Source organism: Schistocerca nitens, chromosome 7 (assembly GCF_023898315.1).
Source record: "Schistocerca nitens isolate TAMUIC-IGC-003100 chromosome 7, iqSchNite1.1, whole genome shotgun sequence".
NCBI classification, from domain to species: Eukaryota; Metazoa; Arthropoda; class Insecta; order Orthoptera; family Acrididae; genus Schistocerca; species Schistocerca nitens.
Window position 1 is genome coordinate 561,830,552 of NC_064620.1, and position 25,898 is coordinate 561,856,449.

The 25,898-nt window shown below is 43.3% G+C and overlaps 1 protein-coding gene across 1 annotated transcript in view; it reads left to right on the top strand.

The window, feature by feature from the left end:
- Positions 1-25,898, top strand: part of LOC126194913 (ribonucleoside-diphosphate reductase large subunit) — an 87,514-nt gene that overhangs the window by 7,476 nt on the left and 54,140 nt on the right. Inside the window, exons 3-4 of the mRNA XM_049933284.1 lie at positions 11,387-11,564; positions 21,942-22,102. Of these exons, the coding sequence (XP_049789241.1) occupies positions 11,387-11,564; positions 21,942-22,102 (339 nt within the window). The remainder of the gene's footprint in view (positions 1-11,386; positions 11,565-21,941; positions 22,103-25,898) is intronic.

Consider the following 25,898-nt stretch of genomic DNA (forward strand, 5'->3'; position numbering starts at 1 on the left):
AATCCTACTTTCGTTTATGGAATGGCACTTGGCTTTTGGAGACTATTGGGATTCTCAAGCACAACAACTGCTTGTTGCCTCGCTTCTCCACGGTTACTGTGTTCGTTTCGAGGGACATAGAACTCTGAATTCTTCCTGTAGTGTAATTTACGCCAGGCTGCTTGACGGTCTAACAGAGGCCAAAATCCAATCTTACCTCTCTGATCAGGATGTCATTGGGTGATGCAAAAGGTAGATTCCTCCATAGTGCCTACCTGCGCTCTTTTTCTCACCTTTGATAGAGTAGTGCTTCCATCCGAGATCAAAGCAGGCTATGAAATTATCACAGTCTGACCATACATCCCGAACCTGATGCGCTTCTACCTGTGGCATCGTTTCAACCACACTAGAACGTCTTGTCAACACCCTGCCAAATGTGTAACCTGTGGTAGGGATGCATATGAGGGCTATTGTCTGCTTCCTTCTCCCCGCTGTATCAACTGCAATGGCGGCCATGCCACCTCCTCTTGGGATTGCCCATGTATCTTGATGAGTGGGCTGTCCAAGAGATGCGGGTAAAGGAAAAAGTGCCTTGCACAGTCGCTCGCAAGTTATTGGCTAGTCGCAAACCCTGCATTCTCGTGTCTGGCACTTACAGATAGTTCTGTTCTTGTTACCCCCTCGGTCCATGAAGGACACGGCCACACAGACATGCGACCTCAAATTCAGCTCCGAGGTTGTGAAATCGCCCAATGTCAAGGTAGCATCACCATCCTCCCATTCAGCTGTGCAACAAGCCATCAAATGCTTACCTCAAGGGGCGTAACCACCAGCTACTCAACCGGTAGGCCGGAAAGGGTAAAAGGAGTACTCCCGTGAAGGCTTCCTACGTCCCTCCAGCCAAACAGCGCCCGAGACTTCCTCTGTTAACCGAAAGGCTCGAAGAAGTTCACTAAAGGCAAACATTCTTCTCCTTTGCTGACGCGAAGATCCTCTTTGATGGTGTTGTCTTGTGATACCTTAGCCCGGCTGGCCTCCGTGTCGCTGGTGTGCACCACCAACCATTTCTCAGCATTGGACTCCACTGACCGACAGCACAAGCAAGCCGATGCTTGTACGGACCCCAAAGAGCAGGTTCCTCGTGCTCCTGTGCCCTGTAGCAGCGACTCCTCACAGGTTGTCGCTCAGCAGATGCCGAGGTGACGCCCCTTCATTTTTTCCTTACCATGACTCTCCTCCAAATGGGATGTTCGCGGCCTCTGGTCCCACAAAGAGGATTTATGGCTGCTTTTAGCATCTTAGTGTCCCCTTGTACTCTGCCTACAGGAAACGAAATTACATCCTCATGACCGCTTTGGTGGACTGAGGCATGTTGCGACGCAATTTGTGCAGGGAGACGCGCTCTCCACATTTTTAATTGTCATCCTCCAGTGGCAAACTGCATTCATTATAAACAGATGTGTGCAAAGTGTCGTTGCGTTTGTTGGGATAGCAAAAAATCTAGCTGGGTTTCATTCGCCAGTTCTTTTACCACTTCCACCCCTTCCTACGTCGTGTAGGCCAACTTCCGATGGCTCTCTGGGCCAATTTCTATCGTGACAGTAGAAGATGGTGTTATCATGGACCCTATTGCTGTCTCCAACACCTTGGGCCGCCATTTTGTGGAAATTTTGAGCTATTCCCTCCATCACCCAGCCTACCTCCATTGGAAATGAGCGGAGGAGACTCGGGCGGTACCCTTCTCTTCTCAGAATCATGAGTGCTACATTGCCGGGTACACTCTGAGGAGCTAGTTCATGCTTTCAGTTCATCCTGATCCCCCTGCCCCAGGGCCAGGCGCTGTCCACACTCAGATGTTGCTGCACCTTTCTCTTGCAAGCAAGAACTTTCTGCTTAACATGTGCAACCACATCTGGCCAGAGGGCTCATTTCCCGGACATTGGTGTGAAGTCACCATCATACCCATACCTAAACCCAGTAAGGACAAAAACCTTCCTTTAGCTACTGCTCCCCTCTCTCTCACCAGCTGTGTTTGCGAAGTGATGGAATGTGTGAATTGTGTCCAGCTGGTATGGTGGCTTGAATCTCACAATTTACTAACGTCTGCACAGTGTGGATTTAGAGTGCGTCATTCTGCAGTTGACAATCTCGTTACTTTGTCCACCCATGTCATGAATGGTTTTCTGCATAAATCCCAGACTGTGGCCATGTTTTTCGATTTGGAGAAGGCCTACGACATCTGCTGGAAAACACGTCTTGTCCGTACTCTTTACACATGGGGCTTCCATGGCCGCCTGCCCAGTTTCCTTCAGGAATTTTTAAAAGACCAATTTTTCAAGGTGCGTGTGGGTTCTGCCTTGTCAGGCGCCTTTATAGAGGAAAACGGTGTGCTTTGGGTTTCTGTCCTGAGCATCATCCTCTTTGCTATCGCCATTAACCCTATAATGGCCTGTCTACGCCAGGGCATCTCCAGCTCCCTTATTGCTGATGATTTTGCCATTTATTGCAGTTCTCCACGTAGCTGTCTCACTGAGCGGCACCCTCAGCGATCTCTTGATCATCTTTACTCCTGGAGCATCGACGGTGGCTTTTGTTTTTCTACTGACAAAACCGTGTGTATGAATTTTGGATGGCACAAATGGTTTCTCTCACCATCTTTACATCTTGGGCCTGTTGCCCTACCATTCATTCAAACTACGAAATTCCTGGGGCTCATGCTGGATAGGAAACTCTCTTGGTCCTCCTGTGTGTCTTACCTGACAGCCCACTGTACGCGGTTCCTCTATGTCCTGTGTGTCCTTAATGGTATTTCCTGGGGTGCTGATCGGACCATCCTCCTCCGTTTGTACCAGTCCCTTGCCTGTTCGAAACTTGACTATTAGTGCTTTGTTTTTTGCGTATGCATGTCTGTTCCTCTTACACTGTCTGAACACTATCCGCCAATGTGGCATCCGTTTGGCCACTGCACCTTTTATACTTGTCCGATTGGGAGTCTCTATGCTGAAGCTGCTGAGCTACCACTGTCTTAACACTGTGACTTTCTCCTCAGCAGCCCCCCCCCTCCCCCCCTCTCCAAGGGGTCCGCAACTCTTTTGTGAATACGTGCGTGGCGAGCACGGGGCCCCGAGCTAGTGCAGTTATCCTTCCTTTCCGGGCTGCCCTACCCCCCTTCCCCATCCCTCCTCATCCCCAATCCTCCCCTCCCTCCCCCCCTTACCACCCCTTCGCACTCCCTCTTCTTGGGAGTAATGTATCGAGCCTTCATCCGGAGGCAGACGTTAGAAAACTCCAGGATCCTGTTTCCTTTGTTTTTCCCCAACCTCACGCTTTCTTCCTCTATTGGTCTTTCCCTATGTTCACTCTTCTCCTTGCTTTCATGCCCTTACTTCTATCTCTGCTTCATTCTCCTTGCCCTATTCTCCTCGTCTTTTCCGTGTCATATTCTCCGCTTCGGCATTTGAGATTCATTCTTCTATCCCTCTCTCTCTCTTTCCTCTTTTCTTTCATCCCTGTGCGTGTCTGAAGGCTGCCCCACGCGTTCCCACGCGTAGCCGGTGACGGGGTAACGCGTAACTCCCCGCCCTGGGTAGACAAGTAAGACACGCACGTACCACCTGGTAAAGGTCAGGCCCAGGGAGGGGCGATTGCCTGAGCTGTTACCTTCCAAACGTGCCGATTGGTCCCCTGTCAGTTTCTAGGGAGGTGTGACCTGAGGTGTGGACAATCACCTAAGGCGGGAGTGCCCTCTGAGAGGGCCCCCACGAGGAAGGAGTGCACCATCGGAGACGCTGGCAATCATGGGGGATTCGTCCGCAATGGATTTCTCTTCTTCTTCTTCTTCTTCTTCTTCTTCTTCTTCCCTGCCTTCTGCCCAAAAAAGAAAGCTAGATGAAACTCCTGTTCCGAAAATTCTACCACCAGCACCGAAGTTTCTTGTTGTCATAAGATCTGATGGTCACGATTTCTCAACAGTCAACCATTTCGTCATTCAGAAGGGTGTAGATGCGATTGCAGGACCAGTGAAATCTTGTACTCGGTTGCGCAACGGTACCTCGCTGTTGGAGACACAGAGCGGCTTCCAGGCCCAAAAATTACTTCAAGCCCCTCTCTTACACACATTTCCTGTACAGGTGGAGGCCCACCGCACCTTGAATTAGTCACCTGGCATGATGATGTACACCAGGTCACTCTACGGACTAACTGATGAGGAGATTCTGTCTTTCCTCTCTGATCAGGGAGTGACGGCCGTCCATCGGGTCATGAAAAGGGTCGACAAGGACCTCATACTGACCTGAACCATATTCCTGATATTCGACAATGTGCAATTGCCTTCACGAATTAAAGCGGGTTATGAGCTCATTTCTGTTCGGCCGTATGTACCCAGCCCTACAAGGTGTTACCAATGTCAGCGGTTTAACCGTACACGGCAGTCTTGTTCAGGTGCGGCTAAATGCGTTACCTGTGGCAGGGACGCCCATGAGGGTGACTGTCCACCTCCGTCCCCTCATTGCATCAACTGTATGGGTGACCATGCTGACTCCTCTCGCGACTTTCCCGTCTACAAAGATGAGAAAAGTATACAGGAAATTCGAGTGAAAGAGAAGGTGTCGACCCCGGCTGCTCGCAAGTTATTAAATAGCAGAAAGCCCACTGTGCTTTCGGCAGGTAAATGCAGTACCGTTCTCGCCTCTCCTCGGCCTACCAGGGAGGTAGCTACACAGACATGCGATCTAGCATTTAGCAATTCAGTTGTCAGATTGGGCAGTGCTAAGATCACCCGATCAATGTCTCCTCTTCCTCCAACCAACCCTAAGGCTCCAACATCATCATCTGCTACTGCTAAGATGAGGACCTCTAAATCAGATGCTCAGACCTTCAATAAAGAACCGACACACGAAGATTTCTTGCGTACACAAACTTCACAGCCATCAACTGCTCTTTCGACAAAACGTAATTCTTCAAAGAAGGCTCATAGAAAAAAGAGTTCTCCATCTCCGCCGAGGTGTGTTTCTTCTCCTGCGCCACCCAGCGGTTGCTGTCCCCGGCCATCTTCAGTTTCCCCAGGCCACACCGCTGGTAGCCGATCATCTGGCCTTTCACCAGCCGAGGAAGTTGCCATCCGCGTTACTCTCCCCACTTTCGCATTTTCCGTTTGTACTGTTTACACTCCATCATCGCCTACCTTTACTAGGGCAGACGTGGTACACCTGATTGCTCAGCTTCCTACACCATTTTTGTTGATTGGAGACTAATGCCCAGCATCCCCTTTGGGGCTCTCCAGCATCCTGCCCGAGAGGCTCCCTCTTGACCTTTTCAACCACCTCAATCTAGTCCGCTTAAATACCGGAGTGCCTACCTTCCTTTCAGACACAACGCATACCTTTTCCCACTTGGACCTCTCAATATCCACTATCCAACATCCACGTTGGTTCGAGTGGTATGCTCTGTCTGACACATACTTGAGCGACCATTTCCCCTGCGTAATCTGTCTCCTACATCACACCCCTTTTCCATGTTCCACTAACTGGAAGATCTCCAAAGCCGACTGGGGGCTTTTCACCTCCCTGGCGACCTTCCATGATCAAAACTTCTCCAGCTGCGATAGTCAGGTCGCATACCTCACGGACGTTATTCTCACTGCTGCTGCATATTCCATCCCTCGTACTTCCTCTTCTCCATGTCGAGTCCCAGTCCCCTGGTGGACTACAGCATGCAGCGACGCTATTCATGCTCGGCGACGTGCTTTATGCACCTTCCAATGCCACCCTACCAATGCGAACAATATCAGTTACAAACGACTCCATGCACAATGTCGTTGTGCTATCAAAGAAAGCAAAAAGGCTTGCTGGGTGGCTTTCACCGCATCGTTCAACAGTTTTACTCCTCCTTCGGTTGTGTGGGGTGGCCTGTGCCGGCTATCTGGCACCAGGGCCCACTCCCCGATCTCTGGCCTGACTGTAGCGAATGAAGTCTTTGTGGATCCTGAGGATGTCTCAGATGCCTTCGGCCGCTTTTTTGCGGAGGTTTTGAGCTCTGCCCATTACCATCCTGCCTTCCTCCCCGGAAAACAAGGATAGGAGGCATGGCCACATGTTTTCCAGTCTTTGAATAGTAAAAGTTTCAATGCCACCTTCACCGTGCGGGAACTCGAAAGTGCACTCGCGCAGTCCTGATCCTCTGTTCCGGGGCCGGATGGTATCCATATTCAGATGCTGATGAACCTTTCTCCTGCACGTAAAGGCTTTCTTCTTCACACCTATAATCGCATCTGGACTGAAGGTCATGTTCCCACATGCTGGCGTGAAGCAATTGTTGTTCCCATACCCAGACCAGGAAAGGACAAACGCCTTCCTTCCAGTTATCGCCCCATCTCCCTTACCAGCTGCGTGTGCAAGGTGATGGAGCGCATGGTAAAGTCTCGATTGGTTTGGCTCCTTGAATCTCGACACCTCCCTACCAATGTCCGGTGTGGCTTTCGTAGGCGCCGCTCTGCTGTTGACCACCTAGTTATCTTGTCGACCTTTATTGTCAACAACTTTTTGCATACGCGCTAGATGGTGGCTGTGTTCTTAGATTTGGAGAAGGCTTATGATGCCTGTTGGAGGGCGGGCATTCTCCTCACCATGCACACTTGGGGCCTTCGCGGTCGCCTCCCTTTTTTTGTTAATGCATTTTTAATGGATCGAATGTTCAGGGCTACATGTGGACTCTGTTTTGTCAGATGCCTTTCGCCAGGAGAATGGAGTGCCCCAGGGCTCCGTTTTGGGTGTGGTCCTTTTTGCCATAGCTATCAATCCAATAATGGATTTCCTTCCAGCTAACGTTTCAGGCTCCCTTTTTGTGGACGACTTTACTGCAGTGCTCAGAGAACATGTCTCCTGGAGCGCTGTCTTTAGTTTTGTCTAGACTGTCTATATTCCTGGAGTGTCGGTAATGGTTTCCGTTTTTCTGGTGAGGAAACGGTCTGTGTGAACTTCTGGCGTTACAAACAGCTTCTTCCACCATCCTTACATCTTGGTCCCGTTGCTTTGCCATTCGTGGAGACAACAAAATTTTTAGGTCTTACATTTGACAGGAAACTTTGCTGGTTTCCACATGTGTCTTACTTGGCTGCTCGTTGTACCCGTTCCCTAAATGTCCTCCGTGTTCTCAGTGGTACGTCATGGGGAGCAGATCGAATGGTCCTGCTTCACTTATATCGGTCCATTGTCCGATCAAAGCTAGATTATGGGAGCTTTGTCTACTCTTCTGTCCTTATGCTGTCTAAACTCTATCTACCCCGTCTCTAATGACCTCGTTGTCGACGGGACGTTAAACACTAACCACCACCACCACCACCACCTCTATCTACCATCGGGGGTTACGTCTGGTGAGTGGAGCATCTACACCAGCCCTGTTGAGAGTCTGTATGCCGAAGCTGCCGCATTACCGCTAAACTACCGGCGCGATATGTTGCTTTGTTGGTATGCCTGCTGACTGATGTCAATGCCTGACCACCCGTCGTATTTCTCCTTCTTTGACGACTCTGTAAACCTCCAATACGGCCTGTATGTCTCTGCCCTGTTACCTCCTGGAGTTCGCTTTAGTCGCCTGCTTCAGCAACTTGATTTTACCCTCCCTACGACTTTTCGAGTGGGTGAGAGCCCGACGCCACCTTGGCTCCAGACTCAGGTTCGCGTGCACCTTGAACTCAGCTCGCTCCCAAAGGAGAGGACCGCGGATTCGATATACCGCTTGAGGTTTGTCGAACTTCGTTCGAGGCTCACTAATAATGTCTTCATTTACACAGATGGCTCAAAGACTACTGCTGGCGTCGGATGTGCCTTTGTTATTGGGGATGATACCTTTCAATACCAGCTCCTTGACCAGTGTTAAAGCTTTGCAGCTGAGCTTTTTGCTCTCTATCCGGCTGTTGAGTATATCCGCCGCCATTGTCATTTTCCCTATGCCATCTGCTCTGATTGATTGAGTGCCATTCAGAGTCTCCGTGACCCATATTTGCACCACCCTCTCATGCAACGAATTCAACGGCCCCTTCAGTCGCTAGCTGATATAGGCGCTCGTGTCTTTTTTGTTTTTTTATTTATTCCTGGCCACGTTGGTGTGCCTGGGAATGAAGCTGCTGATGCTGCAGCCAAGGCTGCTGTCCTCCTGCCTCGGACAGCTTCCTTTTGTGTCCCATCAACTGATGTTAGTGGGGTTCTTTATCGGCGCGTTTCATCATTGTGGCATGAGGCTTGGTCCTCTCTCCATGAAAATAGCTTAGGGCCATCAAACCGATCCTGACAACTTGGATGACGTCCTCACGCCCTTCCCGACGAGAGGAGGTCATTTTGGCCATTGTGGATTGGGCATTGCCGATTTAGCCACCGCTACCTGTCGTCCAGTGACCCGGCCCCGCAGTACCCCTGTGGTCATCCATTGATGGTGCGCCATGTTTTATTGTCCTGTCCCCATTTTATTCACTCTCGTGTTGTCCTGTCTCTGCCGTCTACCTTACAGGAACTTTTAGCTGATGATGCTCGAGCAGCTGCTTGTGACCTTAGTTTTATGACATTGACGGACTTGTCCAAAGAGATCTCTTTTATTTTGTTTGTCTGCGTCTTTGTAAGTACTTTCTGGTGTTGCTCCCTTGCGTTTTTCTATACTATTAGTGCACTAACGTTTGTGACTGGGTGCTAATTACCTTATTAATTGAGGAGGCACTACCCCACCACTTTGTACACATTGCGCCCAAGTTTTAACTGCCCACCACGTACCGACAAAATGCCCATTTTTTTTAACTGTTTACGTTCCTTTAGGGTTTGCCGTCTGAGTTATCAGCCGTTTTGGCAAATGATGCGCGGACTGTCGACCGCGTTTTACTTTCTATCCACCAAAGGCCATTTAATTTATAGTCTTGGACCTCCGTTTCTATATGGTGTCTTTTTAGCCCTTTCCCCACGTCCCTGTTTTTCACTGTCTTCTCTTCTGTCAATTGGGGATGACGTATAGTCGTTTTTTTAACTCCTCTCTGTCTTCGTGTTCTATAGTTTTGACTTGGGCGCGTACAATCCCAGTTGTTTTTGCGCCCTAAAGCAAAACAAAACATACCAACCTTGACTTTGGAAGTAAAACTTTGCAACTTGATCTGAGTAAAAACCCCAAGAGATTTTGCTTGTATGTAAAATAAGTAAGTGGGTCAAAATCACCTATTCATTCACTCAGTGACCATACTGGCACCGAAACGAAAGATGACAGAGAGAAGGGTGAAATAATGAATTTGGTTTTCCAAAATTGTTTCACCATGGAAGATCATAACATGGTCCCTCCTTTCAATTGTCATACGAATGTCAGAATGGCAGATATTGAGATAACCCATCGCGGAATAGGAAAAAAGCTAAAATTGCTTAGCAGTGGAAAGGTGTCAGGACCGGATGAGATACCCATAAAATTCTACAAATATTATGCAAAACAACTTGCTCCCCTTCTAGCAGTTGTTTTTCAAAGATTGCTTGAGCAACGAAGGGTACCTAGCAACTGGAAGAAAGCGCAGGTCATTCCCATTTTTAAGAAGAGCTATAGGACAGATGCACACAATTATAGACCTATATTGTTGACATTAATCTGTTGTAGAATTATGAAGCATGTTTTCTGTTCAAGAACTATGATGTTCATGGAGAAGGAAATTCTCCGCTATAAAAATCTAGATTGATTCAGCAGACAGAGATCCTGCAAAACTCAGCTCACTCTGTTCCTCCGCAAGATCCGTAGTGCCATATACAATGGCCCTCAGGTTGATGCCATGTTGCTTGACTTCAGGAAGGCATTTGACACAATCCTGCACTGCCGTTTAATGAAAAAAAAAAAAAAAAATACAAGCTTATCGGGTATCAGAGCAGGTGTGTGACTGGGTTCAAGACTTCCTTGCAGACAGAACTTAACAAGTCGCTCTTAACGGAACAAAATCCGCAGGAGTGCCCCAAGGAAGTGTGACAGAATCATTACTGTTTACAATATATATAAATGACTAGTAGAAAGCATCAGGTGCTTTCTAAGGCTGTTCGCAGATGATGTGGTTGTCTACAACAAAGTAGAAACGCCAGAAGATAATAACGATTTGAAGAGTGACCTCCAGAGAATTAATAAATGGTGAAAGCTCTGGCAGTGATCTTGAATGTAAATAAATGTAACATATTGTGCATACATGGGAAAAGAAATCCAATACTGTGTAGCTATACTATTGATGACAAACTGCTGGAAACAGTGTCTGTCGTAAAATACTTACGCAGTTTGACCTTAAGTAGAACGTTTATATAAACAAATAGTGGGAAAAGCAGATGCCAGACTCAAACCCACAGGAAGAATCTTAAGGAAATGTACTCATCCACGAAGGAAGTGGCTTATAATGCACTTGTTCGGCCCATTTTTGAGTACTGTTCATCTATCTGAGATCCCTACCAGAGAAGATGGAACAAAGAGTGGCATGTATCATCATGGAATCGTTTAGTTGGCACGAGAGTGTAATGGAGATGGTCAGCAAACTCCACTGACAGACATTGCAAGAGAGGCGTTTTGCATCTTGGAGAAATTTACTATTGAAATTTCGAGAGAGCACTTTCTGGGAAGAGTCGAACAACATATTACTTCCCCCGACGTATGTCTTGCGTAATGACAACGAGGAGAAAATTCGAGAAATTAGGGGCAATACAGAGGTTTACCAACAGTCATTCTTCCATTGCGCTATTTGCGAGTAGAATAGGGTTGGAGGGCTTAGTTAGTGGTACAAAAAGCACCCTCCGCCACACACCATTGGGTGACTTGCGGAGTATGATGTAGATGTAGAGACAACTACTTGTAACATGCTTGTGATGGGTGATACTGCTTAAAAATGCATTACATGTGTTTTTTTACCTCACTTGTATGTAATAAAATATTTAGATGATAAGGCCTAAAGTAATCAAGCAATTGTATAAGGTTCTTTACTAAAGAGATTAGCTTTATTGGATGTAATATGGGCTTAGAGTATACGATTGCATATGAATTTTAAGAGGGCAGAACATTAACCTCCCTGAATATATAGATACACTTATTTAACCATTATTTGCCAACTATATAGTAGTCACCTTTGGGGTAATGCCATTGTTATACACATTGTAATAGCAAAAGAAACCACGCAATCCCCATTTGCGAGCAAAGCACAGTTGCTCCTCAGACAGCAACGTATTTCCAACAGTGTAATAACAAAAAAATTTTCATTGAAGATAAACTTACTGTTTTGCAAGTGGTGCAATACTAGCAAAGCATTTATCATCATCTCTCATGCAATTGTGTTGTGTAAATAATCTTTCTTATGTGCATTACAAGAGTTATTTGTCAATGTTTTGAAGTTTACCACAGCTAATACAGAAGTATCTTACTGTTACAGCCAGCGATCACTCTGAAAGTTATCAGTGGTCTATACTCTGGTGTAACAACAGTGGAGCTGGACAATCTTGCAGCAGAGACTGCCGCCACAATGACAACCAGACATCCTGATTATGCAGTACTGGCAGCAAGAATTGCAGTTTCAAACCTACACAAAGAAACTAAGAAGGCTTTCAGTGGTAAAAAATACTTTTGTCACGCTATGAAATGTATACACAAGTTTTATGAAATGGTTTCTTAAAATAGTTATAAGTGTCTAAGATAAATTTAGTATTACTGCTAAAATGAATCGGGTTACAACCACCTGCCTCAGTCGTCCTGGAAATTTTGTGACTGTCTTTGTTCACTGTGGACAATTGCTGGCTGAAAAATGGGAGCATACTGCTAGTCATGAGCATGTATAAAGACTGGTGATGGGGAGGTGCCCAGAAGCAGACTGCTCTTTATTACAATTAAAGAAACAAGTTAAATTTTCCCACATTGGTGGTGTAAAGTGCTGATGTTGGCTATGATCATTGAATACTGGGAATAATAAGATGTTGGCATTAGCCAATTGGCTGATGGTGTACGGTATCCAATGACATTTGCTGTTTTGGTTTGGTGGATTATAAAAATGCAGGCCATAAGCAAAATTTTACTGTTTACGAAGATAATTAATTTACTGGGCAGATAAGGGTACATACAAGAACGTGTCAACCATAGAGCAGGAACAGCATTAATTAGTTACTTCATGGTCAACACAAAAGACCAGTCCTCTCATTCTATATGGTTGGGTTTTCAAAGAGTAGTGATATCTTGGACAATAAATTTCTAGCGTCTTGTTGATTATAATGTTAGTTGTCACAATTGTTTCATTTTTTTTTTTTTTTTTTTTTTTTTTTTTTTTTTTGTCAGTGTCTCTAGTTACTAGAAAATAATCACTTCAGTTTTGCGACAAAACTACATACAATAGTATTACTTCTTTTATTAATGGAAAACACCGGATTATTTTCTGTGTGGTTAGGTTTGTAGAGTCTATTTTCACACGGGCAGTCTGTTCAGCCGTTTCACATCGGACAATTTTTTGTAGCAAATTTGTCTGACACTAAAACATTGTGCACATTCTGCTATGAATGCCTGGCACTACTTACGTGACATTAAAGAATGCTTCAGTCAAGCAGTTTGCGATGTGTTTTGCCATCGGTGAAACAATTCTAGGAGCTCTTACTGCTTGTGTGAACCACGTACATACTAAAATTTGTGCACTTGGCAAGTTCTGAATTTAAACCACAAACCAATATTTGTTCCACTTCGTGGAACTGGAACTCCCAGTCGACCTTATCAAACTAATTAAGTTTATTGTGGGAATAAATTAGGTGTTACCGCCCAAAATCTGATTGGCTGCCTGCATATGTGTCACAGTTGGTCATCGTGAATTCCCAGTATTCAACAGTCGTTGCCAACATCAGCACACCGAGCGAGGTGGCGCAGTGGTAAGACACTGGACTCGCGTTCGGGAGGACGACGGTTCAATCCCGCGTCCGGCCATCCTGATTTAGGTTTTCCGTAATTTCCCTAAATCACTCCAGGCAAATGCCGGGATGGTTCCTCTGAAAGGGCACGGCCGACTTCCTTCCCCATCCTTCCCTAATCCGATGAGACCGATGACCACGCTGTCTGGTCTCCTTCCCCAAAACCAACCAACATCAGCACGCTATTCCAACGTTGCTGCAAGTAAAATTTTACCGAAGCAACTTTGTGATTGGCATTTCAGTGAGTAGAGTGATAGAGCCAGCCACCAGCAAATTGTAGATCTTTTGTGAGCTCTGTGTGCTCACTTTGTTGGCCATTTTATTGGCACATGTAGAGGGTGTGCACTGGCAACACTGCCCGTTGCCTTTGCACACTGTATCTCAAACTTATTTTAATAGAGCCATGCCATGAGGTATAATAGCTGGTAGTGTAATAAAACCTTGCCAGTTCTACATTGCTGAATTAATGCTGAATATTTACCAACAATTTTCATGATGGTGTGTGTCTTACCATCTGCTGTCCTGTGTTGTTCATTAATGGGGGGCAGGAAATGGATATTGTCATACATGGGTCACTCTCAATTTCAGTTGCTTCTTTGCCCATTTTTTGAACAGTGTGTGTGAAGTACACTGACTTCCCACGTGTTGCACAGCCCAGAATTGCCACTCTATAGGTCAACCAAAGCAAGTGATGTGGATTAACAGAACTACGCTATTAACTGATAACCAGTTATCTTCATCAGTGTTTGCACTATGCATTTGAAGAATTTTAAGCTCTCACCAAATGAATTTTTTAAAATAAAGATAACAAACTGTTTTATATAGGCTGCTGATATTCTGGGTGACCCGTGCTAGAATCTGAGAGCGATTCTAGTTTTCTTCAAAGTCACACTTTTCAGTACAGAATAGAAGATCAGAGTAACTTCTTATGCCAGTTCATGAAAAGTTAAGCTTGCAGGTTATATATGATTGGAAATGCAGCATGTGAACACTGTAAGCCAGTCATAAAAGTTGTCCAGAAAAATGTACATACAAAATATCTTTGTTATAGTTTAAATAAATCTACCTTTGGGGGGGGTCGTATTCTCCTAAACATATTGTCAAAAAATAAAGGTGGCTAGTATCGGTTATTGGTGCATTCGCATTTGTATTCACATTCCACAGTTTGGTCCTACATTAAATGTTCACTCTAAAAATGATACTATCATTCAAAAAGGAAGATCAAACTGGCAGTATGAGGAAGTATTTCGTCCCAGTACAGAACTGTGGTTATGTACCTTAGTACAAGCACACTGCACTACCAAGCCTCAACATCTCTCACTACAATAAAGGCAGCAGCTTCTTTTGTGTTCTCAATGAAATGCGTGCATAGTCTGTTCAAAATTACTTTAGGATGGACAGTTCGGCTGGAGCACATGGAGGTGCGGAGAAGTGTCAAAGATCTTCCACGTGGAAGAGACGTGTAATCATACATTTTATTCAGCTCTCTCAAACAGGGAAACTATTCACTGTATAAATATGGAACTGGCATCTGTGTGTTCTGTAGAAGTTGCACTATGTTTTTATTCTGGTTTCATATGTGGCAACAAATTATTAAGGCATTATACAGACGATTTACAAAATTGCATTTTCTGTTGATGATACCGAATTTTCCACATGCGTGGAAGTTTTTTGTTATTGATTTAAGGTGAAGATGTTAAGTGAATGAAATCTTAAAAATACAGGGTGGCCCAAAAAGGATGGTCACATTTTAAATAACTATAACTCCATCAGTTTTACAAATTAATTTTATTCAATTACGTAACTAAATGCTCCCAGGCACCCAATTACAAGAACTAACCACAAAAAATCATGTACGGAAAATGACTTCCGGAAGATGGTGTCCTTCCTCGGTGATGCATTCCACAAGTCTTTCCTCGAAATTTTCCATCACTTTCACTACTGTTTCTTCTTGAATTGCCATAATTTCCGCACTGATTGCCTCCTTCAGATCAATTAAGTTTCGGGGCTTCTGTACGTAGACTTTTGACTTTAGGTATCCCCAAAGAAAAAAATCACAGGCTGAGAGGTCAGGTGATCTCGCGGGCCAGTGGACATCTCCAAAACGCGAGATGATGTGGTGGGGGAACATCCGCCTTAAAACACACATGGAGTCATTGGCTGTGTGGGCCGTGGCCCCGTCCTGTTGAAACCAAATTCGATCTCGATTTACATGTAACTCTCGCAGTTTCGGCACCAAAAAGCTACGTAGCATGTTAACGTAACGTTTCGAGGTCACTGTGACTGTAGCGTTGATCTCCTCAAAAAAATAAGGACCAACAATCCCCAATCTTGAAATTCCACACCAGACTGTTACCTTAGCACTATGAAGAGGCTTTTGTTGCAATTCTCTGGGATTATCTGCTGCCCAGTACCTGCAGTTTTGTTTATTGACATAGCCGTCTAAATGGAAATGGGCTTCATCTGACATAAGAAGCACAACATCATTATTAGAGTACAAGATGTCAAGCATTGATTCACAAAATCGTCTTCGCTGCTCAAAATCACGATCATACAGCTTTTGCGTGATCATAATTTTGTATGGGTGAAACTGTAACTCACGGCTTAAAATACGCTGCAACGAACTACGGCTGAGGCCTAAAGTTTGAGCACAACGCCTAGTGGAACGATGCGGGCTTTGCAGCACTGACGCTCTAACATCATCAATGTTCTGTGGAGTAACTGCCGTACGTGTACGCCCTGTAGATTTACCACTTTTGACAGACCCTGTTGTCCGGAATGCAGTCACCCAACGTGATATGGATCTGCGATCTGGAATGGGTCCATCACGCGCTACACCAAAACGTTGTCGAAACAATCGTTGCACAGTAATAAACGATTCATCATTTCTGAAAAACTGTTCCACAGCAAAAACACGATGCTCGACCATCCACTGCGCCATCTCGTGGCAAACTGGGTGTAATGGCCGACTTGCAGACGGCCGGCAGTGGTCCCCCCCTCCTCACCTTTCAATGGTACTACGCAGTTCAAATCCGACCATCCTTTTTGGGCCACCCAGTACATTGCATTTTCATCTACTTCATACTGACTGTCAAAGTTTTCTAACACGAGATAACGTCGGCTGAATACGATCTGCTATGGTCCGCTGGTGCGTAAAGTACTAAGGGGTTGCCTATATGGTTACGTTATGACAAACTGATCGCTAAGTTTATAACTAACCTGTTATCAAGTTTTTTGTTCCAACTGCTTATTTCTAACATAACAAAAGATAAGATGTGAGAAATCTTATTTTGTACAATATGATATTTGATGAATTCTTGAGGAGACAAACTTCATTTGGAGTTTCACTGACAAAGCCTTGTTATTAAAATGTCAAAACTTAACAAATTACAGTTATGTAACTTGTGCACTTCAGACATGCATCTTAATCCATCCACATTTCATTTTGAAGGTGATAATGGACATTGCTCTCATTGCTATGACATACTTGAAATATCACTGTAACTGTCGCTGTTCTTATTTAATCACATAATCACCATCCACATGGAATCTTTGTGGAACAGTTTTATTGTGCCATGCTCTCGCCATCATGCTCTACATATCTTTGTCTTATTTGTTCCAGTATTCAAAGATGAGTTTCCTAACATCAGAGTGCTTTCATCTGCAGAAAAGTAAATTTATTACTGTTCTTGGAAGCATAACCTTTAGTTTGAGCCTTTATTAACTCTGCTGGGTTGAAATGGCAGTGGTAAGGTGGTAGCCCAATGCTTGAATGCCCATACATTTTTGCCAGCTCGTAGATTCCATATATGCAAAACTGTGGTTAATGATGAGCCGTTAGTTCCATAAGCTCCAACCTTCAAAGGTTAGCACTTACATTGATGTTATGAAATTGAAGCCAGTCAGTCATTTCCCCCCTTTCGCCTTGGTATGGTAGGTGCTATTTCAGCAGCTGAATGATAAGAAGCATTATCAACAAAAATCTGTGACAGTTTTCCCAGATTTTGAATTAATGATTCTACAAAACTGCACTGTAAACATGATGTGGTTAATTTTTTGTGATCATCCCCTGTCTCTTTTGATTGATTGATTTTATTCATTTATTTATTAACATTACAAAGTGACTCCCTTCCTTGGTAACATTGGTGGGTCTTTTGCCATTAAAAATTAGTAATAATCTTCAGACGCACACTTCATCTTTTTCTGCAGCTTCTCTCAGTGCTGTTGCTTTTCTTGTGTTTTACATAATTACATTGTTAATTAATCCTGTGATTTAAAAAGCAAGAGACTGTTTGAGAAAAAGCAAGAAACCATTGGAGAGAGAACCTTGTGGTGGTGCATACATGGCAAATAATGAGTATGCTGGAAGGTTTTGTTGAGATTGTTCCTTACCTTTCACCTGTCCAGCCATATTTGACAACATGTTCAGAGTTGACATGTTTCATACAGGGTGTATACAACCTGGGAGATTCGGGAAAAACCCGGGAATTTTTTCACCCAGGAGAAAACCGTGAAAAACCTGGGAAATTTTAAAATTCTGGGTATTTTTCATTGTTATAGTTTCCAGTTACATTTTTGTAACTTTGACTGGTAAGAATCAATACTCCAACATCGGATATTATTTACATTTTTTTTTTAAATTTTAAATTCAGTGCATTAATACGATCTTAGTAAATAAGTGTTTGTAAAATGATTCTTTCATATAGTGTTCATTAAAAATCATTCGACTTGGAACCCGTGGAAGGTACATTAGCTTATTTGTTTCAGTTGTAAATATTTGTCATGTATTATTGTTTTTCTGACATGTTCTACATCCTGGAGGACCTCCTCACTATGGATCAATTGGAGTGAAAGTAAATCTAATCGTATCTGTATCTCGCTACTGCAGAATAATACTGCAGCAATAAAACATGAACAAGAGAAAAAGAATGTAAATTGCAAAGGAAATGAATTCTATACAAAAACAAAACACAGTGCTCATATAAGTGTCCGCCAACAGCAAAATGTGTCAAAGGCTTTAGAAAGACTATGCATTGCTTGATAACAGCAAATTGCCTTCGATCAGCGTGATGGCACAACTGTTTACATTAGGTTTGTTTGAGCAGTTGCGAGCGAGCACATGTGCATGCGCAGTTGAGTCGTGTATGAGTAGTACCTTCTCCCGCTTCTGGCTTCATAAGTGTGGCAGTTAGCTGTATAAGCAATAGCAGCAAGCAGCCAGATGCTACTCGGAAAAATTTTATTCACGCGCCTAAGTTGCCAGATTCGTGCAGACCCAACGGGCCTGAATTTAGGAGTGAGGGCAAACCGGAGTATCTGCCCCGGGCAGCAATTTGCGAGATGGGGAGGGAGCGCCAGATTCATGTTTTTGAGGAAAAGACCTTGTTTTACACAGCGACTAGCATCCAGCGCACGTTGGTCTATCGATTACTCATGATTTTGAAACATATCCCTGTTGGTATTTGAACGAATTCTAAGTTTATTTCTGAATGAATCGTAAGTTGATTTTTGAATGCGTGCATAGTGTACATGTTGTCTCCGGTAGGGGAATCCTCGTTGCATCTAGAAATAAACTGTCCTGCAGACAAAAGGGGACAGGGCTATACCAGCTGAGCAGAATAAAATCGAACGGGTGAATGCCAGTCGCTGTTTATGTGGTTGACTGGGTTTGCGAATGATCAGCGTTGTTATAATTATTAATGAAATCCATTGATCCAGACTACCGGAGTGGAAATAAACGACTATCAGGAATAACAGGTAAGAGAGATTATGTATTATCTTCTCGGTCTATCCAAGAAAATGAAATGTTGACAAAAGTTTTTGGTCAGAACGCTACACTAGTAAGGGCCAGTTTTACAGTCCCTGGCTAGCAGCCGCTAAAGTTCTATTCTGGGAGCAGCATGGAAAACGCGTTGTACGAACACGTAATAACACCTAACCATAGAGTAAACACGGGATAACTAAACTGGTGATTGTGGCAGGGGTAGTGAAGTTAACTGGAGAATAAGTTTTGACACTGGCAGGAATTGTTACAGAATTAGCGATGACAAAATTGTTTGTTAGAATAAGGAAGGAGAAGAAACGGGGACATCACATAATTGTGGAAGAATATGACAATTCCAAATTTATATAAAAATTTCGTAGTAGTACTTTTCGGTTTCATGCTTCAGAAGCTGGAGTGTATGAATGAAATGTGAAGCTGTTTCTTAACATAAAACGTTTTGCTAGTATTAGGCAATACTATCTAGTATTGTCCTGGTTGTGAAATATCGTAGATCTGGTGCTGATGCGCAGCGCATTCTGAGTTACAGTGGGGAGATGAGTAGTTTCCACGTGACCTTAGTTTGCGTTCAGTGATTTTGTTGTTTCTTTTAGTTTCATGTCAAATGAAAACAAAACAATTTCTGTGGCCAGGAGCTATCAATACAGTGGATTAAAATACATTGACATAATTATGGAAGGCTAAAATATCTTATTAATTTCATGTTTTATTTTATTTCCACCTTTCTGACAGACAAGCATTAATCGCCTTGCGAAGCAATGAAGTTTTTTTGTCGGTTTTCTAAAGAAATTTTGCTTTTATTAATCTTTTCCGCTGAGGCAGTCAATTTATTTGGAATGAAGTGTTTAATTCCACACTATTGGCTAGTTTCAACTGTTCACTGCATTTCAAGTGCACGTTTTCATCTGCTAGCATGTATGGTATTATGCCACAATAACGAACCAACCATGAGAATACAGTATCGGCACTCCAAGAAAATTTACATCCGAATGTGCATTTAAGCCAAATTATGCATTTTTAGTATTGTTCATGAAATTCCGATGCTCTTAGGGTATTCTCTAATGTCTTGTTTCTTTTAAGACATAACGTAAAGTCGTTTAATGTTTTACACGTACAAACATACAGGCTTCCTGCGTCATTGTAGCTGCACAAGCTCAGTGACTCCTGTTATCAGGTGCTCTCTGGCAGCTGGTGAAGCAAACCTGTTTCTAACAAGTCTCTGGAAAATCCTGCGAATGGTTGTTTGAGAGCGTTACTTACAAAGTAAATTTCCTTTAAGCAAGATGAACTGTGTGCGAGAATTTACGATAAATTTCTTAAATTACAGAGCGTTTGACTCTTATTTAAAAATCAACTCTTTGAGGACGACCATTTAGAATAAGTTCGAGGCCAGAAAATCAGACATTTGTGTCATTAAAAATTATACTGGCACAATTGTGTGATGTATCGTAAAGTGTAAGATCAACATTACATGTGAAAGCTTAGCTTCTCTTGTTGCTTATTAACCTTTGAGATCAATGTTAGATGTGAAAGCTTTTCTTTTCTTGTAGCAACACCATGTATATTGATTTAAACCATTAACTTTTCCTATTTCTGTGTTTGTGCTATTTAACAGTGATGTTGTTATTGGCTGACTACATGAGTGTCCTATGCTCTGAATATCCATTGTCATCGGCTGGCGAGATCACGTGATACGAGCTATGACTGGCTTACAAAAGCACATCAATGTCTCGATTTCAATGCTTCGGAAAGTAATATATGGTATTTGGTGTAATTAGAGTTTATACTTTCATAATACGAAAATATGCAGTTTACATGTTACTGAAAATTGGACATCTTTCCAAAACTTGTTTTTTTTCCGCTATGTTTTGTTTCCTAAAGTGCCGGGAAATTCTACGCCGGTGTATAAAGCTGTAACCATTCAAAGGACTGATAACTTTTATAGTTCTGAGGAAAAGTATACTATCACTTAACACAGAAAAAGTGTAATTTCACCCGGGAAAATCCATGTACACTCCCTGTTCATAAAATTTTATCGGTATTCATGTTACTGATCTGCCTTAAGTCGGCACTGCATTGCAGCTATATGTTCCCTTCCCTTTACACTATGCAGTGACAGAAATGTCCAAATTAAATCCTATGTCGTGCAAAACAATGAAAATGGTATGTGTGACTGCCTTGAATAGCACCTGACTCCTTAAGGATGACTAACCTGCTGTGTGTCAGATGATCCTTTCTACGATAATAATTTTAAACACGACAAATCGCGTCTTCAGCAAATTAATCTATATTGGTAATCCACTTATCCACATAACACTTTTCCCCCGAGTTTCAAGCTTCAGTGTTTCTTGAGAATAGGGGTTTTTTATTTATTCAAATTTGGAGAAGTTCTATTGATCACGTGGTTAATAGATAGCATCGGGCCACTATTAAGTTTTTGAATCTCAAAGCAATCGCATATTGTGCAAACCATTTTTCTCATCTTACCTCATAAAGCAACCCACTGGCTGAGGGAATGATGCCAAACTTAACCGCTCATAACTTCTGATTAATTTCCTTCTGGTACTGCTGAGAACCCCATAACAACTAACAGTGACAACAAATAAAATAAAAACTTCTACAAACAGTGAATACTATAACAAACAAAATGTCAGGGTGCAGCGAACACACGGGGCGGCAAGCTGTCTAAAACGCCAGCAAAGTGCAAGAGGGAAGTGTTGTGACAATGGGGGTGAAGGTTTGGCAACTGTGAGTGCCTGCTGTGGCTACAGGTCTCGTGGTATTGGTGAAATATGTGCTGTGCGGCCTGTGTGGTCTCGCTCTCTATTGCTTCTGCCATAGCTGTCAATCCTAAAGTAAGTTTGAACAGACTATAATTGATGTGTACTATAGTCATCTCAAACTTAAATAATGTGTATTTCGAGCTTGCCCTTTCGTTTCTCACTGTTGGGGTATTTTTAATTATATTAAATGTTATAATGGTTTGTAAGTAATAAATAAGGAAAGTTATGTGGCTGTAGATCATATGTTGTGCGTAACTGTTTCTGACTGACTAGACTAAATATCTTATTTGTTATATTCTGTAAACTTACTGCTGATGTTTCAGGGACAAAATTTAAAGTGTACTGGAACACATTAGAATGCTTTTTGATGTGTTCCTTAAAACACTGTAGGATTATATTAATAATTACAGTATGTTGTTTAAGTTCCTTATGTTAACATTTTAACTTCTCTTGATTTGCTTATGACATTTCTTCCCACAGATGTAATGGATGATTTGTATAATATGGTCAATCCTGTGACAAAAAGGAAAAGTCCACTTATATCAGAATTCCACCACAACGTTATTATGAAAAATGCAGACAGGCTTAATTCTGCAATAATTTATGATAGAGATTTTAGTTACAACTACTTTGGATTCAAGGTAATGCCTCTAAAAATAATCTCGTTAGCAAGTATTGTATTTAAACTTTGCTTAGTGTCATGGGGATAAGTAAGTAATTGGAATTGTTTACTTGGTTACAGCTTTCAGCTGTAACTTGCTTGTGGCTGCTCTTTGATGTTGATACCTGGTAATTTAATCTTAAGTGCCACTAAACTTAGGGAATTTCTTATTACTAGTATTTGAATTTTTATAAAGTATCTGCAGATTTTTTCCCCTTAAAACAGCAGCGTTAGTTTTTGCGCTTTGAATGGTTCTTACACTTTAGCTTTAATTTGTATACATAGTTATTGTTTCAATGTCTTAAGCTTCTTTCTTCTTTTGCTTCTTTCTTCTTTTCTACACCATGTTTCCATCCCTTTCCTTTGCAGCTTTCTCATAGCTTACAATTTTATTGCCTTTTCCACCTCACTCAAAGAAATGTGTAAATGACCTCCTTATAACTTTTACTTTCATTACAGAAGGGTTTCGCACATTGGTAATTGATCTTTAGGTTCTTTACTTTCCGTAGCTTGCACATACATAGTCTCTCACAATTTTTGTAGAATTATGGTGGTGTATCATAAATGTGGCTTTAGGTGAGAAGTGCAGTTGCTGGAAATGACTCTGTTTAACCTAAGAATGTAGACATGCAGGGAAGTTGACTGAAGGTGGTTTTTGTCTGAATTGTTAGTCATGTTCCACTGGATAATAGTCTCTTTTGCACCCTGCATCATATGGTGTGGATTGTAGCTCTGAGCATAAGGCAAGAGGTTGATTCTAGATCTGATCACTGAAAAGACTGTTGCACCCTGGAGCTTTTGGCCAAAGCTTTCTTTAGACAAGAATGGAAAATGCACACATATTCACACAAGCACACACCTCTCACATAATGACTGCTGTCTCAGCTGTTGAGTTGAACTAAGGCAGCAGTCTGGAGTGAGTTGGGGAAAGTAGAGGGTACGGGTGGGGAGAGAAGAATGCTGTCAGGCGGAGCATGCATGGACTAAAAGGTGGCAAGCAAGGCTGCCAGGTGCGGCTTGAGGCTGTGGGGGAAAAGGTGGAGGGAGGGTGGTGAATGGTGAGCAGAAAAGGAGAGGAAAATACCTGTGAGTTCACTGGCAGAGAGCGATTCACAGTAAGGATGAGGGATGTCAGTTGGGAGGCGGTGATAGGACAGAGGGCCGAAAATGTTGAGTGGAGTGGAGGGGGGGAGGGGGAGGGGGAACGGTTGAAACTGCATACACTCTAACATCCGACCACACTATATCAATGGTCTCATCTGCGTGCAATACACCACTACATGACCAAGTTGATTGTTAGTGCAGCTTATCATATGCCAAATTCTCTCCCCCCTGCAGGTCCAGGGATTATAATAGGCCTGAGGTATTCCTGCCTGTCATAAGAGGCGACTAAAACGAGTCTCTCACTTTTCGGCCCTATATGTTCAGGTCCCATTTTCTGATTTGACCTGGCACTTTCCAAACTCTGCAGAAGTGCAGGCCATATGGGGAAGGACGCCTTAAGTGGTGCAAATCCACAGCACTGTCATCGACACCCACTTGGCATCCTCATATGCCATCTTGTTTATGGATCATCTAGATGAAACCTTTCTAGCCTCCCAAAACCCCTAACTCTTTCAGAGGGTGGGCCACCTGTAAAAACTACCATGCCATATGTTAGCTGTCACAATCATTGTACATCTTTTCCCCTCTTCCAGTGCAGGTTCATTGATGATATCTTCATGATCCTAACTCGGGGCCAAGATACCCTATCCTCATTCTTTCACAGCCTCAACACCTTCTTTCCCATCCCCCCCCCCCCCCCCCCCCAGCTGCTTCTCAACCTAGTATGCCACCTTCCTTGGCGTTTACCACCACCTGTCTCATGGCTCCATTCACACCTTTGTTCACATGGAACACGTCAAACACCAAAAGTACCAGCATTTTGGCAGCTGCCATCCATTCCACATCAAAAAATCCCTTCCTTGCAGCCATACCATGCTGGGACAGCATATATGCAGTGAAAAGAACACTCTTGCCCATTATGCTGAATGTCTGACTAGGGCCTTCACAGAGGCACTGTATAGGCACTTCAGGAGACAGGAAAGTGAGGGGATTCCAAAGAAGATACACTAAATAGATACACAAAGGAAATGACCAAGAGGAAAAGCAAGGGACAGATGGCTTTAAGATGTGGTGGAGTGTATTGAGAAAGGATACGAGAACTGGACCAGAGTGAACACTGAAAGGTGGTGGGAAAACAGGAGTAGATAGTGAGGCTTATGTTCCAAACAGATGGTGGTGGTGGTGGTGGTGGTTGAGCTACCAATAGGGGTACATAGTAGGTAAACATAAAGGAACAGTGTTGATATTGTAACCAAAGGACCACACAGTATGAAATGCATGTAGTATTGGAAGTGTTGCAGGTGTACTATGATAATCACATCCTTTCAAATTGTACTATCTGTAACATAAAATGGAGATGCTCAGTGGAATGATGTCGATTGTGAATTGTTTCAGTTTAGGTAAGAGAAGTAACATGGCACTATGATTTGCACCTAATCTTTGCTTGTTTCAGAATTAAAAAGTTACAATTAAGTGTAGATTTAATTCTGGTCAAAAATAACTTATTTTATCAGGAGAAAGTTTTAAATCACAATCAAACTTCTGTCTGCAACAAATGACTTGGCTGCTGCCTCCACGCCAGTATCAGCAGTACACCAAAGGAATAATACTACAGTGAGTGGTAATAGGGTCATATACAGAGGAAGGCAGAAAGGTTGTCATGTTGCCTCTGCCAGTGACACAGTTTATAAATGCTAAGGATGAAAAATTTGGCCTCAATGCATCTGAATTTGTGTTGCAAAGTTTCTGTAGTTTCTTGTTTCAGGAAAGTGCTCAGTCATCCCCGTGTCCTTTCAGTGTTACTTCTTTCATGAACTGCCTTTTTCATTTTGCTGTTGTTGTGTGTGTGTGTGTGTGTGTGTGTGTGTGTGTGTGTGTGTGTTTTGAGCACTCCACATAATTTTTGCTCAGCTTCATATGTGAGCAGTGAATTAAATGAGCTGTGTATATCTTATTTATGTCCTTCGTTTCTTCAATTTAGAACAAGGTGTTCTGTACTTTGTACATGCAGTTATATGTAACATGTACAACTATTAAAGTTTCTTCTCCCCCCCCCCACCCCCCCACCCCCCCAACCTCCACCCCGGGGTTCACTACTCTTTTTAAGTACGTGCTTGGCTACCACGGGGTCCTGGCACGCCAGCCTTGCCTTTGCAGCATTGGTTCCTCTTTCTGTCCTGCAAACCTACACTTTCTATCAGATGGTCCTTGTGGTACATACTCTACTTTTATTCAGTTTACAATTTTGGTCTTGTTTTCTACTTTCACTCCCAGCCCTATCTTCACCTTCCATTATTACAGGGTCACCATCATTGGGTTTGACTTGCCATTTTTTCCAAATTTTATGAAGTGCATGTCGTGCAGGGAAGGTCATCCATTGTTGTGTATTCAATGCCTCCATGTCCTTCTACCCTGTCAGCCTTCCTTCCTGTTGTCGTACTCCCAAAACCCAGCACAGTAACCATCCTGTAGGGGGGGGGGGGGTTGTCAAGTACATGGACATGGTAGCCACCTGATCACACAGGGATTGCACTGTTAGTGCCGGCGTTGCACATTCCCCATGTACGCCATGGTGTATGTGCCCATCATGACTGTGGCACGTCTCAATATGGTCCAAGTCGTCATGTTTCACTGTGATGTTCGGCAACTTGACGATGAGCTGCAGGCCAGCT